Raw genomic sequence first — 21,883 nt, 5'->3', positions numbered from 1 at the left:
ACCGTTAATTTATTGGGGCATGTAAAACATACGCCAACAACTTTTCGAATAAAATATAAAAAAACAACATGCATATTTCTCTTAATTACAAATCATACCCAAGTAAATTTCACAATCAATATCTATAATAATATGTATTTATAATTACAGTGAAAACCTCATACCAAGCTAGTGGGGAATAACAAAGATCAGGCCACCTGTTGACGATGGAGTTTCTTTTTCGTATCCCACTGTAAATGCTTTTGATACACTCAATTATTCAGTATGATTGTTATTGTTATGGAAGTTATTTTTTAAAAATGTTTTGTTTAAGATGTTTTAAAATTATTAATTTTTAGATTTTTTTTATTTTAATATTAGTATATCAAAATCATAATTTTTTTTAACATATTGATTTAATATATTTTCATGTAAAATATCAATTTAATATCTCCAACTCAAATTACAGAAAGGAGTTAAAAGATAGTCCCCACATTATATATACATTAGCACATCAAATCAAGATGTTTTTGTTTTTTCTTACAATCACCATGTGATAAAGAAAGAGTTCAGTAACTCCTGACTCCAGGAAATAACAATGCAGGTCTGCGAAATTATAGTTTAATTAATTTCCCTAGATCAATCTCCAATTTTAATTAAAAAAAACTCCAGTTTTAGAAGTATGAGGTGTCCAACTCCAGTTCTGAAAAAAAAATATGAGCACCATTTACCTAAATTTTCAATTTTTTTAGTTATTATTGTTCTTTATTTTCCTTTTCCTAAGCTCATTGTGTGAAATTTTCGACCCCGCCCCAAATCAATCTAGGTTTACTTTGGAGAAAAAAAAGGCACGTTAAAAAATAATCTCAATTAAAAAATTATAGTTATCAGGTGAAATTTAAAAAATAATTTAATATTATTTTTAATATATTATTAAGTGGAAGGTCTTTAAAGTTTGAAAATTTCAAGGCTTATTATTATGCTTAATCTTATTAAATAAAATAAAACAAGAATGGAGTTCATATCACAATGATACTAAAATTTTAATATATGAAAGTGGTATTGAATCTACCGATCCTTGTCCTCCATCAAAAGCATCGACAAAAGGAAGTGTAAAATGTAAGTTAACGGGTCAATGGTCAAGGCTTCAACAGGAAGTATTTTGTTGACATCCTCCATTGAAAGCAATCGTTGTTTCAGCAGAACATTCTGTTTCCACCATTAAAGCAATTCTGTTCCTTAAAAAGAAAAAGAAGGAACAGTTCTTTTAGGCTTGTTTTTCAGGAGCTATGTATACGTTGCTTTTCAGCGATGAAAGTAAAATCACTGATGTTACCCTTCAAATCTAAACAAAATCTCATTTTTCCTCGAGGATCCGCAAAAGATTTGTTTTTTTTTTTTTTCCCAGTACGGATTGGCCAGTAACTGTATTTTTGCCTCTGCTTTACTCTTTTATGGATACTTTAATGGTTTTACATCCCTCATGTCGTAAAAACACTTTGCAAAAGCAATTCTGCTAGTTTTCTTTTTTGAGAGAACAGGATCATGTTTTTACGAGGAAGAACTTGTTTCTTTTGAACAAATAATTCATTTCCATTTCACAGAAATTAGTAAACGCGTTTTCTTGAAATAAATAAAACCCTGTTCCTATCTTCATCTCCCAAAATACTAAATGTATTTCTGGAGCAGCCAAAATATCAATGGCGAATAATTCCTTTTATATTTATTTTATTGGCTTGAACAAGTAAGATGCAAACGTTTTTCTAATCACTAAATAATCAATTTCACCTTAACGAGGTTTCTTTTCTTAATAATGTTTTCTTCAGAAACAAAATCAATAATGACAATGATAATGCCTCAACACTCAAGCGCTAATCATGACATCTTTTTTCGTGTCCGGGGACAGTGATCTCGGAAGCAACAAGAATCACGTTCATGATCAAGTTTAGCCACGTGTGATATAAAGGAGTTCTCGGAATCCTATGTAAGGCTCCCAGTTAGCCATCACACCCTTCTTAATGTGCCAGATCCAAGCCGGGCTAGCAATTCTTCCCCAGGTAAGCATCTGTTCCTAAGGAGAGCCAAGACTGTTTCTTCTGGTAAACAGATGTTGCTGTCTCAGTAGATGTTACTACATAGATATTGCAACCTATATCTTACATATTTTGATGATAGGAATTACAAGATAAATTAAGACCAAGCAGGAGATGTATCTTGGTTTCTTCTGTAAATTATGCAACTTTACATTGTGGAATTTTAATTGCTTGATCCACCTGCTTACCTGCAGTGAAGCTTTTTTGGCCCTTCAAATTGATATCTATACTGGGAGGAAGGGTGTCACCCCACAAGTTGGAAGGTTTGTGTACAGCTCGGTAACACTCTCGAACTAATATAGCAAAACATTATATTATCTCAACTGATAATTTTACATGAGCAGATCATCAAGAAATTAATTGGTATGGCCCACCGACAAGAGAACATTAAAGTTCTTTTACCTGCAAAAGAATAACGCAAACCAGCATCTGGTCAATCACGTTATTGATTCAATAGCAAATAGAAGGCGGATTCTTGGCTTCTAGTGAACCTGAGTGAAAAAAAAGACACCATAATACAGATTTGTTTCCCAGGAAAAATGTCATATGCTGCAAGATCACATAAAATAAAAAGAACAGTTTTATCTTAGTATGCTGTGCTTTTCATATAACTATTTTTTTCCCGTTGACTCCATGGTCTACAGGATCAGATGCAAGGGAAACACATGGTGTAATTATCAAGGAAAGCACTTTAGTTAAATCCCTAAAAGAGTGAAAATGGAAATGAAAAGGTGAAAGAGAAACAGAAGTTGATGAATCTAGCTTAAAGTTGATCACACCAGGTCCAGTGATCATAAAGTATGAACAAGCAATGAAAATGAATCCAGGTGACGACACCTATTTTCTTCAACAAACCTTACACCATTTTTCAACTGGCAAGCTCAAGCACTCGGCTGTTGATAATCACTTCAGCTAACAAAAGTTTCCAGGGGTGATTTTGTTGGTTCAGGCCAACATGTACAATGAGTATCCAGTTCCCAATCTACTTTCTTATTTATTGTATCACTCTACAAAACCATCTATCTAAATGCCAAACTAATTACTAGACATGATGCTCTATCATTTCTCTAACAACAGAAAATGGTAAAAAGAAACAATTTTGCAGACTCAAAAAGCTTTCAACTGTAATCTTGAGAAGGTTCCATCTTTGCAAGCCAATCCATTATGAGTAACAAAGGTACCCAGAGTTCTTAGAGCATTCAAGTAAACCATTCCATGGGCATTTGCATTTCTTCCAGTCCCACAAGTCACCAATATTAATCTTTCAGGGTGCGGTGCCCAAGAAAAAAGGCTGTGTTGTGATTCAAGCTCATGCTAAGTAGCCTCAAAATGATTTTTCTGCTACGAAACTCAAAATTCTGAAGGAAGAGTTCCTTCATAATTGACTTCAATCCTGTGAAACATAGGACAGCCAATTGGTTCGAATTCCAGATAAAACAAATTAAAACGGAAAACAACTATCCAATCCTCTCTCAATCTGCAAGCACATGAATTTCTTCTAAATGTCATCTGAACAATGGCAAATTATATCCCGTTTCTTGCTTTAAAAAGTTGAAACCCCAAATTATCTGGATCAAGAATCACATATATAGAACTCATAAAAGGACAAGGTTCTCTCATTAATTTCATATACCTTAAAAATATTAAAAAGAACTTTAAATTTAATAAGAAAAAAAGAGGTACCATTGGAACGAAATCCTCCATCAGTTTTGGTGGTAACCCACTCTCCAGTCTCTCTGAGCTTCTTCCCACTGTTCCCTCCTCCATGAACCCAGACTTCTTCCTTTTCTTCTCTTGGTCACTTATAAGTTTATAACCATAAAAAAAGGGTAACACGAAAGGAGAATGCCCATCAATATTTATATATGTATATCTATATAGAAAGGAGAAAGTAAAGAAACAGTACTGTTGAGAAGGGGACATACATGGGCTTCTCATAGTCACGATAACTGCCAGCACCAACGACGCTTTCAATGTGCTTAAGATTGAGCTGTTGTTATCGTCTGTTTTGGATTCGTTTTCTTTCTCGGTAACGGTAGAGTAGTGGTGCTTTTGGTTCTGGTACTTGCAGTTGTTGTGGGAACTGGAACTGGAAGAGGCTTCGGATCAGTGTTGGATGGTGGAGATGGAGAGTTGTCATTGGAGGGAAGAAAAGCAAACACTCAAAGTGTTTTGGTCATGGAGTGGCAGGATAAGCAAGCCATGCCCATGCATTTTTGTGTCTCTGGCTGTTTTTCTCGTTTTTCTGTTAGAGATCAACAAAAAATTCTAAATAATTTTTTTAGTTATTTTTAATGTCATGATCATGCTACTTTAACATCTTCAGCTGTGCGTGCATTTAAATCATTTTCTACCTAAAACTTTCTTTATTTGTTTCTCTTACTCTTAATTTTTCTTTTATTTATTTGAACTTCAATAATACGTGATGATTAGTTCTTGTAGGGCTGCGGGCATGTCCATTTCTTTTTTCACTACAGTGTATATATCTTTCCATAAGCGAATATATCTTCTCCGGATAGAAATAAAAAGCTGAAGCACCAGATTTTATGTAAAGGTAAGCTGCAAAATTATGGCAGACCAGGAATGACAACGTGTGGAGAGACATTTAAAAATGGGAGTATAAGGTAATCAAGATACAGCTGTACTACGAATAAAGGCATAAAATCACCAAGGCCCAGCAAGCCGTTTAAGAAATCTTATCTTTGTAGATTCATAAATTTCATTAGGTGATTCTCTAAAGGGGTAAAATTTTATCAGCATTCATGTATACATTCATACAACTCTTGGCACCTGTCTCCAGGTAACTACTGACTTCAAGATTTTGCCTAATCATGTAGGTAAATTCCTCAGCAAACGCAAAGCTCGTTTCCATTGTGATCTTTCTGACAGGATAATTCTCCTCAGAGCTGGCACCGCCCCAGCAGCTAGAATTGCAGCATGATTTTCATTATCCATGCTTAGATTATATAGGATACATATGGCTGCTTCGACCGCCCTCTCACTTCCTCCCTCTATTAGCTTCACCAATGGAAATATTCCACCATCAGAAGCAACAGCTCGAGTGGCATCTACCATTCCCTCAGAAATTATCCTGTTGAGTTCTAAAACTGCAGTTTCTTGTGCGTCTAAAGAGAAAGAGGATCTCATTTGGTCTATTAGTCTTGGTATCTTCTCGTAAAGGGTAACTTCCATGTTGATTGGATTCTCAAATTCAAGGATGGGAGTAGGACCGTAGAGAGAGCCGAGTTTAACAAGGCAAGCAGCAGTCCAATCTTTGTACTGAAGAGGAATGTTTGATTTCAGGATTTTACGAAGCAACTTAGTGAAAAGGGAGGGGTTTATATTGTGTCGAAACAGTTCCAAATCAAGAAGCTTCGTGAGTAACCGGGAAGCTGAAGATATAGCAAGACCAACCTCTTCAACTTGAACGGCATGTATTTCTGTCTGCTGACTGTCATCATCAGATTCCAGTTCTGCCAAAAATATAAAAAACAGAAAAATAATCACATCTGAAACAGTACAATCAATAACAAATTATACTGCATACGGCAAAATAAAATACGAAATGTGATCCATAACAAAGACAATTCATCAATATAGAAAAAAATTTCAATTAAACACATTTTTTGTCACTAAAGAAATCAAGTTCGTTTTGTAAACTCCCCACAGCAGCCAAATTGTTAAGATCGGACAAAATTTGGAATGTTTCTGACATTATTTAAAAAAAGAAAGAAAGAAAGAAAAACAATTGAAGGTACATACAAGTTGTTCAAATACTTTTACAGTGATAAAAAAAAAACATTATTTTCAATGTCTCATTTGTGCCTAAAGCTAGAATTTGTGAAAAGTAGGCCATTTACATGCATGTAGTCACTAGTACTTCAGCAAATAGCAGTTAATTGTCAAAATGTTTTTAAAAACCTGCTAATATTTACGAAACTTTAAAATCAACAGAACACGATAAGAATAAAATTAATCAATAGTCAGTAATATAAAAATCGCATAGGTTGTATGGAGTTGCCTGGTGGATAAAAGCATTAAAACAAAAGCAACAGCCAACAACCAAAAGATGTTAAATTCAGTTTTAATATCTTGGAAAGTTTCAATCAAAGCAAGATACTAATTTACAAAGTTCCAACCATTGTTTAAGCACAAAAACATATCTCAAGATAACTTCATTTATTAAAAAAAAATTCTGTAGAGGCAATCATCTCACATACCGTTCAATTCTATTTGTTGGAAAATAGCAAGCAGACCAGATTCGATATTCGCTGAGATGACTGTGTCCATGCTTGAGTCACTAATTGCTACAAACTCAAGGACAGAAGCTGCTTTTCTTTGTAGCTCTGGGGATGGGTGCTTTAGCATATCAACTAGGCGAGCAACGACATCCAGGTCCAACACGTCTCGTCTGTGAGATTTGAAGGTCAACACAAGTGTCAGTAAAATGATTTGTCATGCATGTAGTTTCATAATCACATGATAGATCACTACACTTGGTTCAACAAATGCATAAATGGTAAATCATTCACAGAAATCAAAATCCTATTTCAAGATAACTAAAAAAAACTTATTTCCAGTTGGCATCCTGTCTAAATATCTCTAAGGCTGACCCATTATATAATCTGCCCATTTCTGTTAAATTGCCCTGGACAGATAAGGTGGCCCTGGGTATAAATAATTGAAAGGGATGCTCTTTTTTTTTGTAGGAGCTCCACCAAAGCATAGCTGTCAAGGACCATTATGGCCATTATACTATCAAACAACAATGCACTAAGTCAAGCATTTCAGGAGGCTGGAAATCATAATAATATGGGGCATTTTGTAAGGCATGGGGCTAGAGTTTTATAACTTCCCACAGAGAATGCCTGTGGATGGAAAAAAATTACAAGATCAATCTTATGACCACTTCAGGTTATAAAGAATGTTTTAATAACAATCTAGAACTTTTTTCCTTCTCAAGAATATTTTGTCAAGCAAGAAAAACATTAGAGTAAATTTCAACCAAAAAAGTTTTCATGTAGAACTAATATTTTCCAAAATCACTTGACAATGACTAAAGAGGAAAAGCTTGGATTTTGCATGCCACTTCCACCGAGAAATTTTTATACCAAGACACAAACTTCAATGACAACCATTACAACTTTGGGTACTCTGCATCAACAATCAGTGTTCAACACCTGAGTAAAACATTTTGTGTAAAGAGAAGAAAGAAATGAATGGTGAAGAAAAGACAAATCTGATTTTGGGAAGAAGAGAAAAAGAATTTTAAAAAAAGAGGATTACCTGGTATTTGTTTTTGACTTCAGCATTTCATCAACTTTTCTACTTAATCCAGTAGAAGCATCATCACCTCTTGCTGCATCCAATTCCTTTTTAAATCCATTAACCGGTCCATCATAAAACTGTAATGCATTAGAAAACCTGGTAAGCATATGGAGAATTCTAAGCTTTCACAATATGTTGCAAGAAGCAGGCAACTGACCTTCAATTTCATTTCCCTATTAGGGTCTAAGATTCGAGACAGTAAATTCAAGGCCTGCATTACATCATTTTTTTCAACCTCATAAGCAATTCATCATGATAAACAACAAATTTGATGGCAATATATAAGATTAATATATAACTACCTTTTCCATCATGCTTTCAGACATCTCTGAGTTCTTTAAGATGTTGATCAAGGGAGCCATAACACCTTCAGCTTCAATTGTCTCACAAACTGCATTGCTGAATCAAAAAGATGCATATTAAAAAAATACTAATGAGAAGTGCCATACATCAAGAATACGGCAACAGCATAAAAGGTATGGTATGAAAAAGAGAATAAAATTCGAACATGAAGTTGACGATTCACGACTCTCTCTCACTCTCTCTCCAGCAGCTTGAGAGTTACTTCCACCCAAAAGAGAGTTTGCTATGACCTCCTAATGCTTTTAGAAGGTAGTTATCCCATAAAAAGCAAGAGTATTAAACACCAGACTAGACTGGATGACCATGTTGTTCAGCCTAAACTGATCCTAATTATAGCTTTGTTGACCAACCTTTGGCATCAAGTTGTCTTACCAATTTTCAGTTTGGTCACATAAGTAAAATCGCTGTTTTCATTGTGATTCCAAAGAGCAGAAAACCCTAGTATGCGGCAACCTAACCAAGTGATTAGGGCATATCATGGTGTTAACATGTATTAAAGGCTTATAAAGATGGTTCAAAGAATATCTCAACTCTTTGGTTTCTTATGAAACAGCCACTGCCATATTCTCCCTGCCATAGTTTCAGATTCTTTCAAATGTGTAAGTTGCCCACATTCCTTCTATTTAATATACCTAGCACCAGAAATTTAGATGATAATGTCAAATCCAACAAGATATTGACCTTGCCACATGCAGAGACCTTTGACCTCATGATTCATATGGAGTGACCGCATTGCTAGAGAACAAAAGTGTTAGTTTCCAACGTTATCTGGGATGCAAAGACAGATTCAAAACAAGAAAGCTAAGAAACAGCACCTGATAGATAACTTCTCCAAAGCGCCAACAGCAGCAAGTCTGATAGCATCATTGTTATGGTCCAAGAGCTGAATTAAGTTCTTGACTGCTCCAGCTTCCTTAAATGAATTTCTCAAATGTTCATTGATAGATGCATCAGCAATTGACTCTGCAGCTCTGCAAATGGCTGACTCATCTTCAAGTTCAAGAATTAAAACCAATCTGGCCACCCCATCTATCCATGGCAAAACTGTAAATTGCCTAGTTTTAGATGATCCACTTTGAGACAATTTTGTGTCTTCCACTTCTATAGCCCCTGTACGAGCAAGGAATTGTTGCTTAGATCGTCCAATTATTGCTTTCATCTTAGCTTCCTCAAGGTTTGCATTCTTGTCATCAATATTTAATCCGAGGAGCAATTCAGAAGCACCAAACCTTGAAGGACCTTTAAAAGTATGTTCAATTTTTGAACCATCAGGTAGGCTTGGCCATGAATGCAAAGCTGGAATAAAGGACCTATATGCAGCTGCGCCGATTAATGGCACAAGAACTAGACCTTCCTCCATGACAAGGATTCTATAGTATTGATTCTTACAAAGTTCCACCAGAGCGTTTCTAGCTTCCTTCCTAATGACCTTGGATTCTTCATCAACCGCAGATTTTAAGAAATTCGCCTGCAGTCAATATCATAGGAGATTAGACTTCTTAATACTTAAAGCAAGCATCAAATGAAGCTCTTTTAAGGGTGGAAGTGCTCCGTAAAAGGCTTTATATTACAGGATTTCTTCATAAATTCACCCTTTACAGAAATAAGACACTAAATGCCAGATTGGGCAGCCCACTAATGCACATCAAACTTTGGAAAATTCAAATGTCTTCATTGCTGAAGGGAAAACAACTGCAACAGCAACATCAAACTTTTGACCAAAAGAAAATACATCAACTATTTCTTATTGTTGCCCCCTCCAACATCCATGTCGAGCCAAGAAAAAGAAAGGCATCAAAACCAATTGAGAAAGCCAGACACATCCATTTTCAGACTTTTTTCAGTCATAGAAGCTTTCCATTTAAAAAGTAAATCACCGCAAATCAATGACATTATCCTACACCAAATTCAACTTTCAAATTGCCTGGTTTTAAATGTAGACAGAACCCTCACCAACTTAGGAATAACCCCTGCTTCAACCATGATGTTGTGGTTGGAGTGGGTCAATGTCAAGTTTGCCAATACTCCTCCCGCTGCTTCCTTCACTCTAATGTCCTCATCTTTCAGGGACTTAATCAGTAAAGGTAGGACATCAGGGTTAGCAATTTTCACTCTGAGCTTCTCATCCACAGACAAGTTCCAAAGAATGCATATACTTTGCTCCATCACCTGAAATATGTTTACACTTTACTTCAACGAACCAATTTTCAACACCACAAGGTAAGAAGCGAATTTCATTTGATGAAATAATTTTCTATACCTGAGGAGTCAAAGAAGGTTGACTGAGCAAACGAGTTATCTCTTCAATCGCTCCACTTTCTGCTACTACATCTCTGTATACATTGACTGAAGATATTGATCGTAGGAGGCCAGCAGATGCTTCGCATGCAGAGCTCAACTCCGACTGAAGAAGGTTTACAATGAGATTGATGCATCCCTGAAACTGCATGATGTTATCAATGCACTTCTTTCCTCCAAGTGAATATTGCCACAGTGCCACTATTGCTTGTTCTCTATCAAGAGGATCGTTATCTAGCCCAAGCATCCGAACAAACAAGGCCACATAGTTATCACTGAAACTAGATGAGCTACATTTTGAGTCCTCAATATTCTGAAATTAGAGAAATGATGCATCAGTATTGAGCATAGAAAGAGGAACTTTTGCCATCGACAACAACATATATTGCATTAATAAGGAACCCTGAATTAGTATAGTTAAGTAGTAATTTATCACGTTCTCAATCTAGACCACAGGTTTCCTTAAGAAAATACAATAAAAACATAATATAAGAATTACTAATTCTAAAAAAATTACAAGAACCAAATTTAGCTTCTTCAAAAAACTTTAGCTGGTGAAAGGAATAGGTAAATGGCCAGCACTTTATCGGAAAACAATACTGATATGGGCTCCCTATTTTTTTCCCTTGGCTCCATGATTACACAAAACTGAGAGAATCAAAATGAAAAAAAAATAGAAATAGAAATTATAATTAAAAAATAAACACATAGAAACTTAAAAATTCTGGGCCAGAACTCAAAAGATACTGCCATCATTCATCGTAAACAAGAAAACCCATAAAGAGACACCATCAACATATCACCACATCATGAATCAAAATCAAGAAACCATTGCTTGGAAAATCATTTTCAATCATATATACATGTTACATTGGCAACAAGCAGACACCAAGAACCAAACTTGGAAAACAGCTAGCAGTTTAGGAATTACAGACTAGCCTTTTGTTGTGGATTGGCATCAACGGCACCACTTCCACCGCCATCAGCACTGGCCCTGGTAAGCACTGCGCTTTTGGAGCATAATTTGGGGTTGAAGTTGGAGTTTTTATTGTTAATATGAAAATGGGAAGAGGCTGATGGTTTTCTTCTTGTGGGTCTAATAACTTGCAAGAAGGTATTGCAGGGAGTGTATTGGAGAGAAGGGAGGTTGAGACTGGAGTGAGTTGGGATTGTTAAAGCCATCATTTCCTTTTAGCTAGAACTGTAAAAGAGAAAAGAAAAACAGAGAGAGATGATAGTTTTGGGAGAGGTTTAGGGGTTTATGGTGTCTGTATTATTTACTGGGTTTAGGGTTTCTCAAGTCGATCTTGAGAGAAGGAGGAGAATCTTGGGGGGTTTATCCTTTTTCTTCACAAAATTTTTGGGAATGTTTATTTATTTAATTGTGGATAACGGATATTTTAGATTAAGAAGTTGTTTTTCTAAATAAAAGGAAAAAAAAAAAAATTGTCCCAGGGCAGTATAGAGTGGCAAACAGATAAAAGAAAAACTGAAAGTGTTGTTCGTAGCTAAATCTTTGTCGTTGTGTTTTATGACTCTGTATGAACTATGAACAATAAATAAATTCCTATCAATGAGCTCATTTTCATGCGCTATTTTGGACTGTATTAAAAAAATTAACACAAAATAAATATTTAATTCTTGTTAATATTTTTTTAGTATAAAAAAAATAAAAATTGTACAGGGATTAATTCAATATAATTTGATCAACTTCAAGGATCTAAAAAACAACATTAGTAACCAATAAAAAATATAATTTGACTCAAAATAAATATTTAATATGATATTTTTTTATAAATATTAATACGAAAACATGTTAGATCAATTTAGTTCAACTCCGATTAATCTTTTAATCTGCATGTTAAGTCATAGGACTATAATAACCTTATAGAAAACAGATAAAACTAAATTATGATACTCAATTTTCAATAACTCGGTGTTAAATGATAAAAAAAAAAAGACAAGGAAGATAACATGAGTTAACTCGAGTTAACATGACAAACTCACGTCTTGAGTCATGAGACCGAGACAACCTTGTAGAAAGAAAATTAAAATAAATTGTGAAGTTTAATCCACAATCAATTCAGCGTTGATAGATAAAATTAAAAATAAATAAAAAAGATAAAAAAACAACTCGAATTAACCGAGGTTAATCCATCAAACTCGTGACAATATTGATGAAATGGTAATAACCTCAAAGAAAGTAAACCAGTCATAAATCATAATTCTCGATGAACTCAATGTTGAATGATTTAATTGAAAAAAAAAGATAAAAAAAGACCCGAGTCAAATCGGGCTAACCTAACAAACTTGCGACTCATGTTATGATACTATGATAATCTAATAGAAATTAAACTAAAATAAATTATAAAACTTAATTCACAATCAACACTGTGTTGAAATATGAAATTGAAAAACAAATCGATTAAAAATGACACGAAAAAATAACCTGAGTCAACCGGAGTTAATTCGTCAAACTCGCAACTCGAGTCATGAAACAAGAATAACCTTGTAAAAAAACAAATTAGAACAAATCATAAAGTTTAATTTTTAATCAACCCGGTAATGAAAGATAAAGTTGAGAGAAAAAAATTAATTAAGAAAAAAAACTAAAATTAACCGAGTTAGTTAATTAAACTTAAGGCATGAATCGGATAATTTTATAAAAATAAATTATGAATTTTAATTTTTAACAAACATAACGTTAAAGAGAAAAAATATATAAAAAGATATTATTAGGTGAAAGTGTTATGTGAGGAGGGGTTTAGTAAAACCCTTTTTTTGTTTTTTAAGTTAAATGATGAAATATAATTTTTTTTAAATTATAAATTATAAAAAAAACAAAAAAAAACATTATTATAACTAATTGTGTTTTATAAGGAGAGGCAAAGTAAAACCTTTTTATTTTTTAGTTTTTTTAAAAAAAAATTATGACAAGTTTAGAATGTAAAATTCCAGCCAAATCGTGCATGTGATGATTTTTAATATTCTATAGCATCACATTTAATTATTTATGAGATTGAAAAAAAATTGAGATGCTAAGCACTGTTATCTATAGATAAATCAATAAATTTTAAATTCGTACAAGTTTTACATGTTCCAAGATGATCTATTGCTTGCTAACTCAAAACGAAGAAAATCTGAGGTAACAACAAATTAAAAAAAATTAAATGTTTTTAATTTTTATATCAAGTTGTTTAGTATGTACTTCATTTTCAACAGTAATAACACAATAAATAAATTATATCAAAATAAATTATCAACAAACAATCGACTGACTAAAATAAATATTTCGGGTTTTATTCGTTTTTGTGCTATCGTATGTCAGTGTAATTGCAGCAGATGATAGCCCAGCTAGGAGTCCATTACTGGCCCAAACTCTAAAGACAGGATGTTCTTTCTTATTAGCCTGTTTGGATTAAAAGACTATACAGTGGAAGGACTAAATTGAAACAAAATTTAGAAAAAGAATCAAATGCATCGTTAACCCAACAAATGGCCTCTAATGATTTAGATGTTCAGGTCATTTGTACAACTTTGAATCATACATTATAATTTTGTATGAGTTTCAAATTTTAGTTATAAAAAAACTATAATTTATATTTTTTTCATCTATTTTTTCGAACTGCAATTACAAAAATTACTATAATCACAAACACATTATCAATCCTATCGCCAAGGCCAGATAACAGGCAAAGGGCCAACTACTATCTCAGTAGACGATCATAATCCAACTGAACTTCTTGTCGCCATGGATGAATAGAATACAGTACACTACTAATATTTGAAGTTGTGTCCGCTTGCTTTTTCTTTTTCTTGTTTTCTTGACTCCTTCTATCCCTGACTCCTCTAGGAGCCCCATGCATAGTATGCCATGACACTGGACGCTTAGAAAAGATAAGGAAACACGGATAGAGCTCTAATAGGAGCTGTTCCTTCAGCTTCCAAAGCTATAGGGCTTTGCCTACTCCCTCTCCTCGGTGCAAAAGAACTTCTCTCTGTATAGCCCAAGCACAAATCATTCCACAATGCCAGGCTTGATAATGTAGACGATATTCCTGGTCTTTTTTTCATATTTATATTTTTCACATCCACGTTTGAGATATTTCGTAGAAAACATGAAATATTGCACTTCTCCTTTGTCTGTAACAGAGAGCAACCAGCATTGGATGAAAGCCTGAAGACCACAATAAAGTAATGAAGTCTAGTTTGGCAACGCAGTTTGCTGCACTTTTAGCTGCTGGAAGCCTTTTCTGTTTAATTTTCTATATTTAGCCTTTTCCTTCCTTTTTTTATTGGTGAAGAAAACCCCATTTATATTTCGCGAGGTTGATTTCCACGAGAATAATTCCACCAGGTTGAGCAGACAGCATTTGCTGTTACTGGAGTGAATAATCCTGAAGATTTGACGTGGGTTCTTATACAATTGCTATTGTAACCTTTTAGTACTTTGTTTGATGCCAGTGAGTGAATCCCTCCATTTCCATGCTTTCCCTTGATCGATCTTATACTCTCTCCTTTTTTTTCCTGGGAATTGAATTATTAATTCTCATATTCTGATTTTCCTGCTTGGTGCCGAATAATATTGATGTGATTGTTTTTAATGGTAGATATATGGCAACCTATCATCTTGAATTGGGTTAGGATAAAGATGTACAGGAGAAAGCTCTTGGAGATGTATTTGCAATTCATGCCCATTTCATTTTCTTTCCAGGATTAGTTATAATTTTCTGTGTTAGGCTAGTACATTGTGGCAATTATCTAAATTTCAGTCATCTAGAATAATGTTTTTTTTTATTAATATGGGTGTCCGGGCCAACTTGCACGCATCTCGACTAATTCCACGAGCTCTGAAGTTAACGACCCTGTAAACCTCCAGTAACCTTGAAATTTATAAGACTTGAACCGGTGATCTTTAAGGAACAAACCTAGAACCTGATCAATTAAGTTACACCCTTCGTAGTTACATCTAGAATAATGTTAATTTGACACATGGGGCTCTTTTCTCCTATGTGCGAGATAAAACTTTGGGCACCATTTCTGAACTTCAGGAAATCCTCGGGATGCATCCTTGAAGTATCCATGGTGAAAACCTGAAGATCCTTCAAAAATAAAGAACGATTATCTTAAGCATCCTTGGGCTACACATGAAGATCATGATTGAAAATCTCAGAAACTTGTCGACTTAGGCCCTTGGCAAGCTTGCTTGTACCATATACGCTACAGAGATCTGTTATTTGCACAACTTAGTACAAACATTTAAACTCCAGTTGTTGTAGTAAACTTTCTCCTCCGTCCTGCCAGTTTTCTTCTCTCCTTTGTGGGAATTGCAAGAAAAAGGAAGAACCGAAATAACCATTGAGCATTGTTGCTGTGAAGATTCATCAGTTTTATTTCGACACCATTGGCCAGTACCATAATGGCAACTGCATCAACTTTGTTGAAGCAGATGAAAGTGAATTTGGAAGACATGTTAAAAGCACGAGTCATAAGTTTAAAGAAAATTAAAAATCACAAGACAGTCAAAAAGTGGATAAGGGAATGAAAACATCTAGTTATGTTGTTATACACTAACAAATTGTACAAACATCGATAAAATTTGACGCCATGAGAAGCAATAGAATGATCTCTCACCACAAACCAGCTTTGCGATCTGTATTTTTCTTCTCTGCAAAGCATTTTCCAACCAGAGGATCGTTCAATGCAAAGCTATCCCGCTAGCTCCAAGTTCTAGCAGCTAACGTAATTGGATCTCTTCCAGATACATTAAGGCGACTGACAAAATGCTTCCTATTGGTTATTTACTTGTTTGAACCTCATTCTCTTCGAGAACTTCAAATATTCTCAACATGTAATATGATTTCGTTCACAAAACCTCAAAGTCAAAATATCAAATAAAACTGGTTTTGATCAACTTATTTGAAGGGAACGAGACCTTTCAAAAGGTCTCCCACCCTCGAGCCATTGTGCTTTTCTCGATACTGCAACAGCCCAAGTTCTCATGCTGTATGTGTACCACCAAAAAGGGATCCTAAATGTCATCGAAATTTTTGCCCTTTCTCTATTATCAAGAGTGCAAAATTGAGGAAAGCTGGTATCCTAAAAACAAATCGATGCTTTGCACCAATGTTGGTTGACAATCATACAGCATCCTCCTCAGAAAGAGAATTGAGAGCTAATAAATACAGGCAGTTCCTTCCAATCCCAGGATTCCAAGTTTGAGGACATGACGGCAGCACCAGCAGCCAATGCAACAATAGCAACGGCCATACCTTTAAGGCAACCATGGCCATGTGATAATTTTCCTGATAGCGCCTTGCTGTACTTGTCTGCATCCCTGAAGAGTGCTTGGCGAGCAGCATCAGCTTCAGTTTCCATTCCTTTCTCGTTCTATATGCAAAAATCGTAAACCAAGAATTAGGAAAATTACTTCGCATACCATGAATAGCACTTTCATAGGTAAGGATTCAGTTAGAACATGAAGGGGAACAGCTTTTACATTGAAATTGTATTACAATCGCCAAATAATTTGAAAATGCTAATAGAGAACAAATAATAGAAAAGAGCAAGATACTACCTTCTGTCTGAAGTTCTTGATGGTTTCCCTCAAAGGATCCAGAGGAGCCATTTTCACTGAAAGCTCCTTCCATTCCTCCATAAGTCTTTTAAGAATAGCTACACTAGATTCTAGATTATCCTGGTAAACCTTATCCTGTTTCTCCAGTTCATGACAAAATTAGACATGGGTGGTGACAAAACAAGGATAGCCAGCATCTATGAACATAAAACTCATTATGGAAAAAACAAAACAAAGAAAGTAACTTACCCATTGCTTGTAACAATCAGCATTTTCAGTCAAACACCAGATGGAAATTCCAGCTGCTTCCTTAGATAACTCTGGAATGCCTGTTAAAGACAGTACATATATCATGTTGAACTTTATGATCATTTTCCCTAGATGGCAAAAAGATTACGTAACTGAAAATGCAATCAAATCAAGCTCTCATACTTTCTCCAGCTGCCTTTAGAGCAAAGCTCAGTATCTGCTGTGATACTTGTTTCATTGCTTTGCTTCCAGAAGCGCCAGCAAGAGCCACCTCCTTTAGGGAGGGATAGATAGCTGCAAATCTTTCAGTAGCCTGCATGAACACCACATACAAAAGAAATTAAGAGCACTGAACCTATAATATCTTCGAGCACCGATACAACAGATGCCCAGATCAAAATACTCACCTTTATTCTAGCTGAAGATGGAGGGAAGGTAGCTCGTAACAGTATTTCAAGTGCAGAAGGTGGCATCAAGCGCTCCCCCTTTCTAACAGCACCACTTACCAATATTGATCTAGCCTTCGGAGCAGACAAAATTCTGCAACCGAATAGAACAAATTTTTAAAAAAATTTGAGTTCAAAGCAAAGGGAGGAGAGCTGTGTGTGCTGTGCGTGTGTGCGGGAGGTGGGGGAGAAGAATGGCAGATTACAAAGCGTACATACTTCTCCACTAGCTGCAAAATTATATCCCTGGACTGTGGGTTAGAACTTTTGCCACTCATTATAGGCAGAAGGTTATGTGCCCAAGAGTACAACCCTACTGCCAAATCACCATGAGAGGCCTACACAATAAAATTTGCAAAGTTAAGGTAAACAAAACAATGGATACAGGTGCCCATCTTGCAGACTACTGAAGTCATACAACTGTTTCGTTACCTGTGCTATCATCCATACAATAAACACAAGTTTGTCCTGTCCTTGATACTTTGAACCTTCCCTGAGTGTTGGCAGTACATTAACCAAAGCATCAGGTTTTCGTCGCAACACCAATGCCAGAACTACAAACATTGCGACCTGTCATTTCATTTATACATCAACACTTAGACAAAGTAAAAAGTTTTCACAAGCAAGTCTATCCATAGTAAAGCATTTAGAGAAAAACAAAAACACAAAACTCAGTTTGCTAGAACAGCTATTACCACCAAGGTATAGAGATTAAAGAGAAGCTGTAATTCAGAGAGTAAAAGGAAGCATCTGGATTGGACTAATCCGATTGTTAATAGATAGAAGGGAGAGAAAGAAAGAGTTATTACAAAGAAGAAACTAGAAAATGGATCCTGAGACCAACCATGGGTTCATCATTAGCCAAGACATTCTGAGTGCTCACAATTTGTAAATGTGCCCTTTCATTAAACAGATAGCCATGCCCAAAATTAAAAGCACCAGATTAAACAGGCCACAAATGTGTCTGGGGTCTGTAAGTGTTCCTTGTTATTAGTAAGCAAAAAAAAATTTAACATATCAGGCCTTCTGGATTGCTGAAACCAGAATTCAGTAACAAAAGCACCAGTTGTTAGCCGTAGCTCATAGCTAAACTTTAATAATCAATATTAAAAAAAAATGGAGCAACCTACAACATGTTGGCTTATAGATGCTTGAACAAAGAAAAAGCATGATCTGTTTATATTAAATAAATCATACAGCAAGTGTTCAAATCTCTCAAGAGCAACGCACATCAAAGCCTCATCGAGGAGGAAGAAAAAAAGCCAGACTATTATGGAAGAAAATCTGGATTTATTTACTCCAAAACCTATTTTTTGGCATCCAAGAAGTACACCTGAAGTTATATGTGATGTATCAAAATGCATTTTGTCAGAAAGTCACTCTCCTAAATTCTTACAGAAACCACCTCCCAAACATTTTTGTGTGAGATGATTCTAAATATGGACTTCCTTAAGCAACCTATCATTATAAAAAGAAACCCAAACTGTATAAATCAAATGATTGATGAATGCACTCTACATCCCAACTGACAGGATAACAACGTACCATGTATAAAAAAGGGTTGCATGGCTTACTCACTCCAAACAGAGCTTTTCCTGACGCTTCATGAAAATTTCATCTAAGGAACCTGATTAGACCAAAATGGCTTTGATATGCATGTTCCAGACAGCAGCATTGATGGAACACCTAAAGTTTCTAACATAGCAACTCAGAGGGGAAAGTCAAACCTGACGTTTACAGCTAAAATAAACAATCCCACATAAAATTTAGCAATCTAAGTTCTTGATTTTCAAACCTAAATTTGACCTCCTCCAATATTATTTCAGGAGAAATGGTGGTTATGGAACAACAGAATTGGTCACCCACAAGATGACGGCCCGAATTCACCAGTGTTTGGTTTACAAAAGAGTTTATAGTATTTGGATTTCAATATACTATTTCAAGTGTATTGATTATCAAAACAGTAATGGAATGCTGAAAGGACATGTGCCACTTAAAAGAAAGAAACTAATTGCAACTCAAATTGAAAAATAGGTTGATGTTTACAAGTTGAACTTGTAAGCATCATGAACCAGGCATGAAGTTAGCACAAGGCTCATGTAAGGCCAATGACTCTAGATGTGAGGCTTGCGCATCATGGTTAACACTCAGAGGTGAGGCCAAGCTATCTATAAGAATATAATAAACCCAATATATTTCCATTAGGAAGTTGAGATCAGTAGGGCTAAGGAGTTCATAGTCCTGAAGCCTATGCATGTCATTGAGTAATATGCAAGAGTTTGGGACTGGTAGTAAATACGATGGGGTCAGGGCAGGTTGGGATCCATCCAATGGCACACACTTACTCTTCAAAGACTATGTTCTCATAGATGCCACGTGAATTAATTCAATGTGTCAAGGTTTCATTTTTTGCATGTCTACTTGCTGTTACTTGCTGCTTTCTAATGAATATATACTTTTGTGTTAAGCACACACAAATTACTACCTGCATTTACAGGAAAAGATGAATTAATTGATAAAATCAAAATGCAAAAGTTCTTATGTATTTCCATCTACTCAATCCTCGATCATAACATGACAAATGTACAAGTGTCTGTACCATATGTTGTTTTATGTCAAAATATATGCTTCAAGAACATTTTGACCACCCTGCATGTTTAAAAGCTCAACGCATCAAAGACATGACACTATTCTAATAAAGATAGTACCAAATATTAATATATCTCCAAGTTGAACCGAAAACTTTCTAATACACACAAATTAAACTCTATATTCATGCACCTGAGGAAATTAGCCACAGTGTTGGGAACCACTAAACATTCATGCAAATCAGGAAAAACCACAACTCAACAGTGCCATGCATCAGACCAATGTGCAGGCAAGTGAAAAAAACACAGCAATGTTTCCAGCAACTTACCTGAGACTTCGACGATGCTTGCTGAGCGCCCTTTTTAGAACCTTTAGAACCACCTTGCTGGCTTGCCAAGTCTGCAAGAATGCTATCTAAAGACCAGAGTACAAATGAACCAAGCGCTACAATGGAGCGTTGGTTAATCCAGTCAGCAGATGTTTTATAAACAGCTTCAGAAATATGAGACAGTGGAATCTGTTGAAGCATACAACAGCCAAAAATTATTTCATGAAAAATGGAAGAAAAAAAACTTCCTAAAATATCAGCAATGTAGAGGACATGATAATCAAAAGAATGCATGTGAGACAAGCGGTGAATATAATAAAAAAACATAACTGTACATCAAGTCATACATGATGATGAAATCAATTTCATAAAAATGCTATAAGTTTACAAATAAATGGAATTGTTCTCTACAAACTAACATAACGACAATGCAGTGCAGGTAGACGAAAAAACAATGCATACATGACAACTTAAATTCAATCAAATTAAAGATTTGAAATTTTCTATGCTGAACCTATGACAGAATTTAACATAAAATCTCTAAATAAACCAAAACAAACGTTTAAATTAGAACTCACATCGGCAAGTCTGGCCACAGTATTCTCCCTGAACATCTTAACCCAAGGAAACTGCGACGAATTCACTGCCGAAAACGCCCTCCCAAAATAATCCGCAAATCGCATCAGCTGAATCTCTTGCTGCCCCTCATATGACCCCTACAAAAACCAAAAAACTACATGTCAAAAATCAACCATATCATTCAAAATTACAGAAATAAATATATAATACACCTACCGATATGTCAGAGAGAAAGGTAGCAAGATCGGCGGCATCAATTTTAGCGGCGGCTTCAGTTACAGTCACTTTAGGTTTCTTAGGTTTCTTCTGCTTCACTTTCTTCTCATCGGCCTAGGCATTCTCCTCGAGAGATCCAGTATCATCGCCATCATAATCATCACCTTCGTCGCCATCAGATCGGTGGTGCTTCGATCTCGATCGAGTATCAGCAACAGCGACGGCATTTGCGGCGACTCTCTGAGATTCAATAATTTTAAGGCGGCGGTCTTCAGACTGAAGCTCGAGAGATCGGAAGACATTGTTTGGTTCGTTGTTGTCATTGGAATTATTGGCGGCGGAATGAGCAGCGGGTTTCTGCTTTCGCTGGCGCTTGGCGTAAGTGACTTTTTGCCAGCCGTGATCGTTGGTGTTTGAGTGAGTGTTGATGTTGCCGGCGATTTGGTGATTTTCGTTTGATTCAAAGGAATCCATGCTGTTGTTGTTCTTCCTCTTCAAATATAGGAGTTTTTTTTTATAAACAAAAAAATGTCTCTCTTTTTGACGGAGAGATGTAAAGAGAAACGAGGGGAAGAAAAGGAAATTTTTGGCTGGAGAGACGATTTGAACGTGTTGACTTTTTTTAATTTGACCTATTACCGTGTTGCCTTTCCTATTAATTTTATGTGTTTTTTTTTTTCCTTCTAAATAGTTCATTATCCTTAATGATCTTCGATTAATGGCCACTTAATAGAAGCTTTCGGGAATGTTTGTTTTTTTACCTTTAAATATGTTAATATCTAAAAATAAAATAAAAATCTTAAAAAAAAATTACTTTTAAAAAATAGTCATTTTGTTG

The 21,883-nt window shown here is 35.3% G+C and overlaps 1 protein-coding gene, 1 long non-coding RNA gene and 2 pseudogenes across 3 annotated transcripts; 1 reads left to right on the top strand and 3 right to left on the bottom strand.

Annotated features, from left to right (window-relative positions):
* Nucleotides 1-1,682: 1,682 nt before the first annotated feature.
* On the bottom strand, nt 1,683-4,392 carry LOC127905622 (uncharacterized). 2 transcript variants are annotated; one of them, XR_008059815.1, is made up of 6 exons: nt 3,998-4,389; nt 3,756-3,873; nt 2,928-3,465; nt 2,475-2,563; nt 2,261-2,365; nt 1,685-2,075 (listed from the first exon to the last, which is right to left on the bottom strand). It is a non-coding gene; the product is annotated as an uncharacterized LOC127905622 (long non-coding RNA). The 2 variants fall into 2 exon arrangements; XR_008059814.1 differs by having other exon boundaries at nt 1,683-2,075; nt 2,475-3,465; nt 3,998-4,392.
* Nucleotides 4,393-4,656: 264 nt separating this feature from the next.
* LOC7482892 (uncharacterized) lies at nt 4,657-11,573 on the bottom strand. Its single transcript, XM_024607491.2, has 9 exons — nt 11,001-11,573; nt 10,024-10,374; nt 9,717-9,932; nt 8,579-9,231; nt 7,703-7,799; nt 7,558-7,611; nt 7,359-7,477; nt 6,293-6,483; nt 4,657-5,545 (listed from the first exon to the last, which is right to left on the bottom strand). Exons 1-9 carry the CDS (start codon nt 11,244-11,246, stop codon nt 4,902-4,904), a joined length of 2,571 nt encoding a protein of 856 aa, XP_024463259.2. The 5' UTR covers nt 11,247-11,573; the 3' UTR covers nt 4,657-4,901.
* Nucleotides 11,574-14,288: 2,715 nt separating this feature from the next.
* Nucleotides 14,289-15,225, top strand: LOC127905666 (NAD(P)H-quinone oxidoreductase subunit L, chloroplastic-like; annotated as a pseudogene).
* A 296-nt stretch (nt 15,226-15,521) lies between these two features.
* LOC7471904 (uncharacterized) lies at nt 15,522-21,664 on the bottom strand (annotated as a pseudogene).
* Nucleotides 21,665-21,883: the final 219 nt, after the last annotated feature.

The sequence above is a fragment of the Populus trichocarpa genome, chromosome 8 (assembly GCF_000002775.5).
Source record: "Populus trichocarpa isolate Nisqually-1 chromosome 8, P.trichocarpa_v4.1, whole genome shotgun sequence".
NCBI classification, from domain to species: Eukaryota; Viridiplantae; Streptophyta; class Magnoliopsida; order Malpighiales; family Salicaceae; genus Populus; species Populus trichocarpa.
The sequence above is the reverse complement of the archived record's forward strand: the minus strand, read 5'-3'. Positions and strand labels throughout refer to the sequence as shown.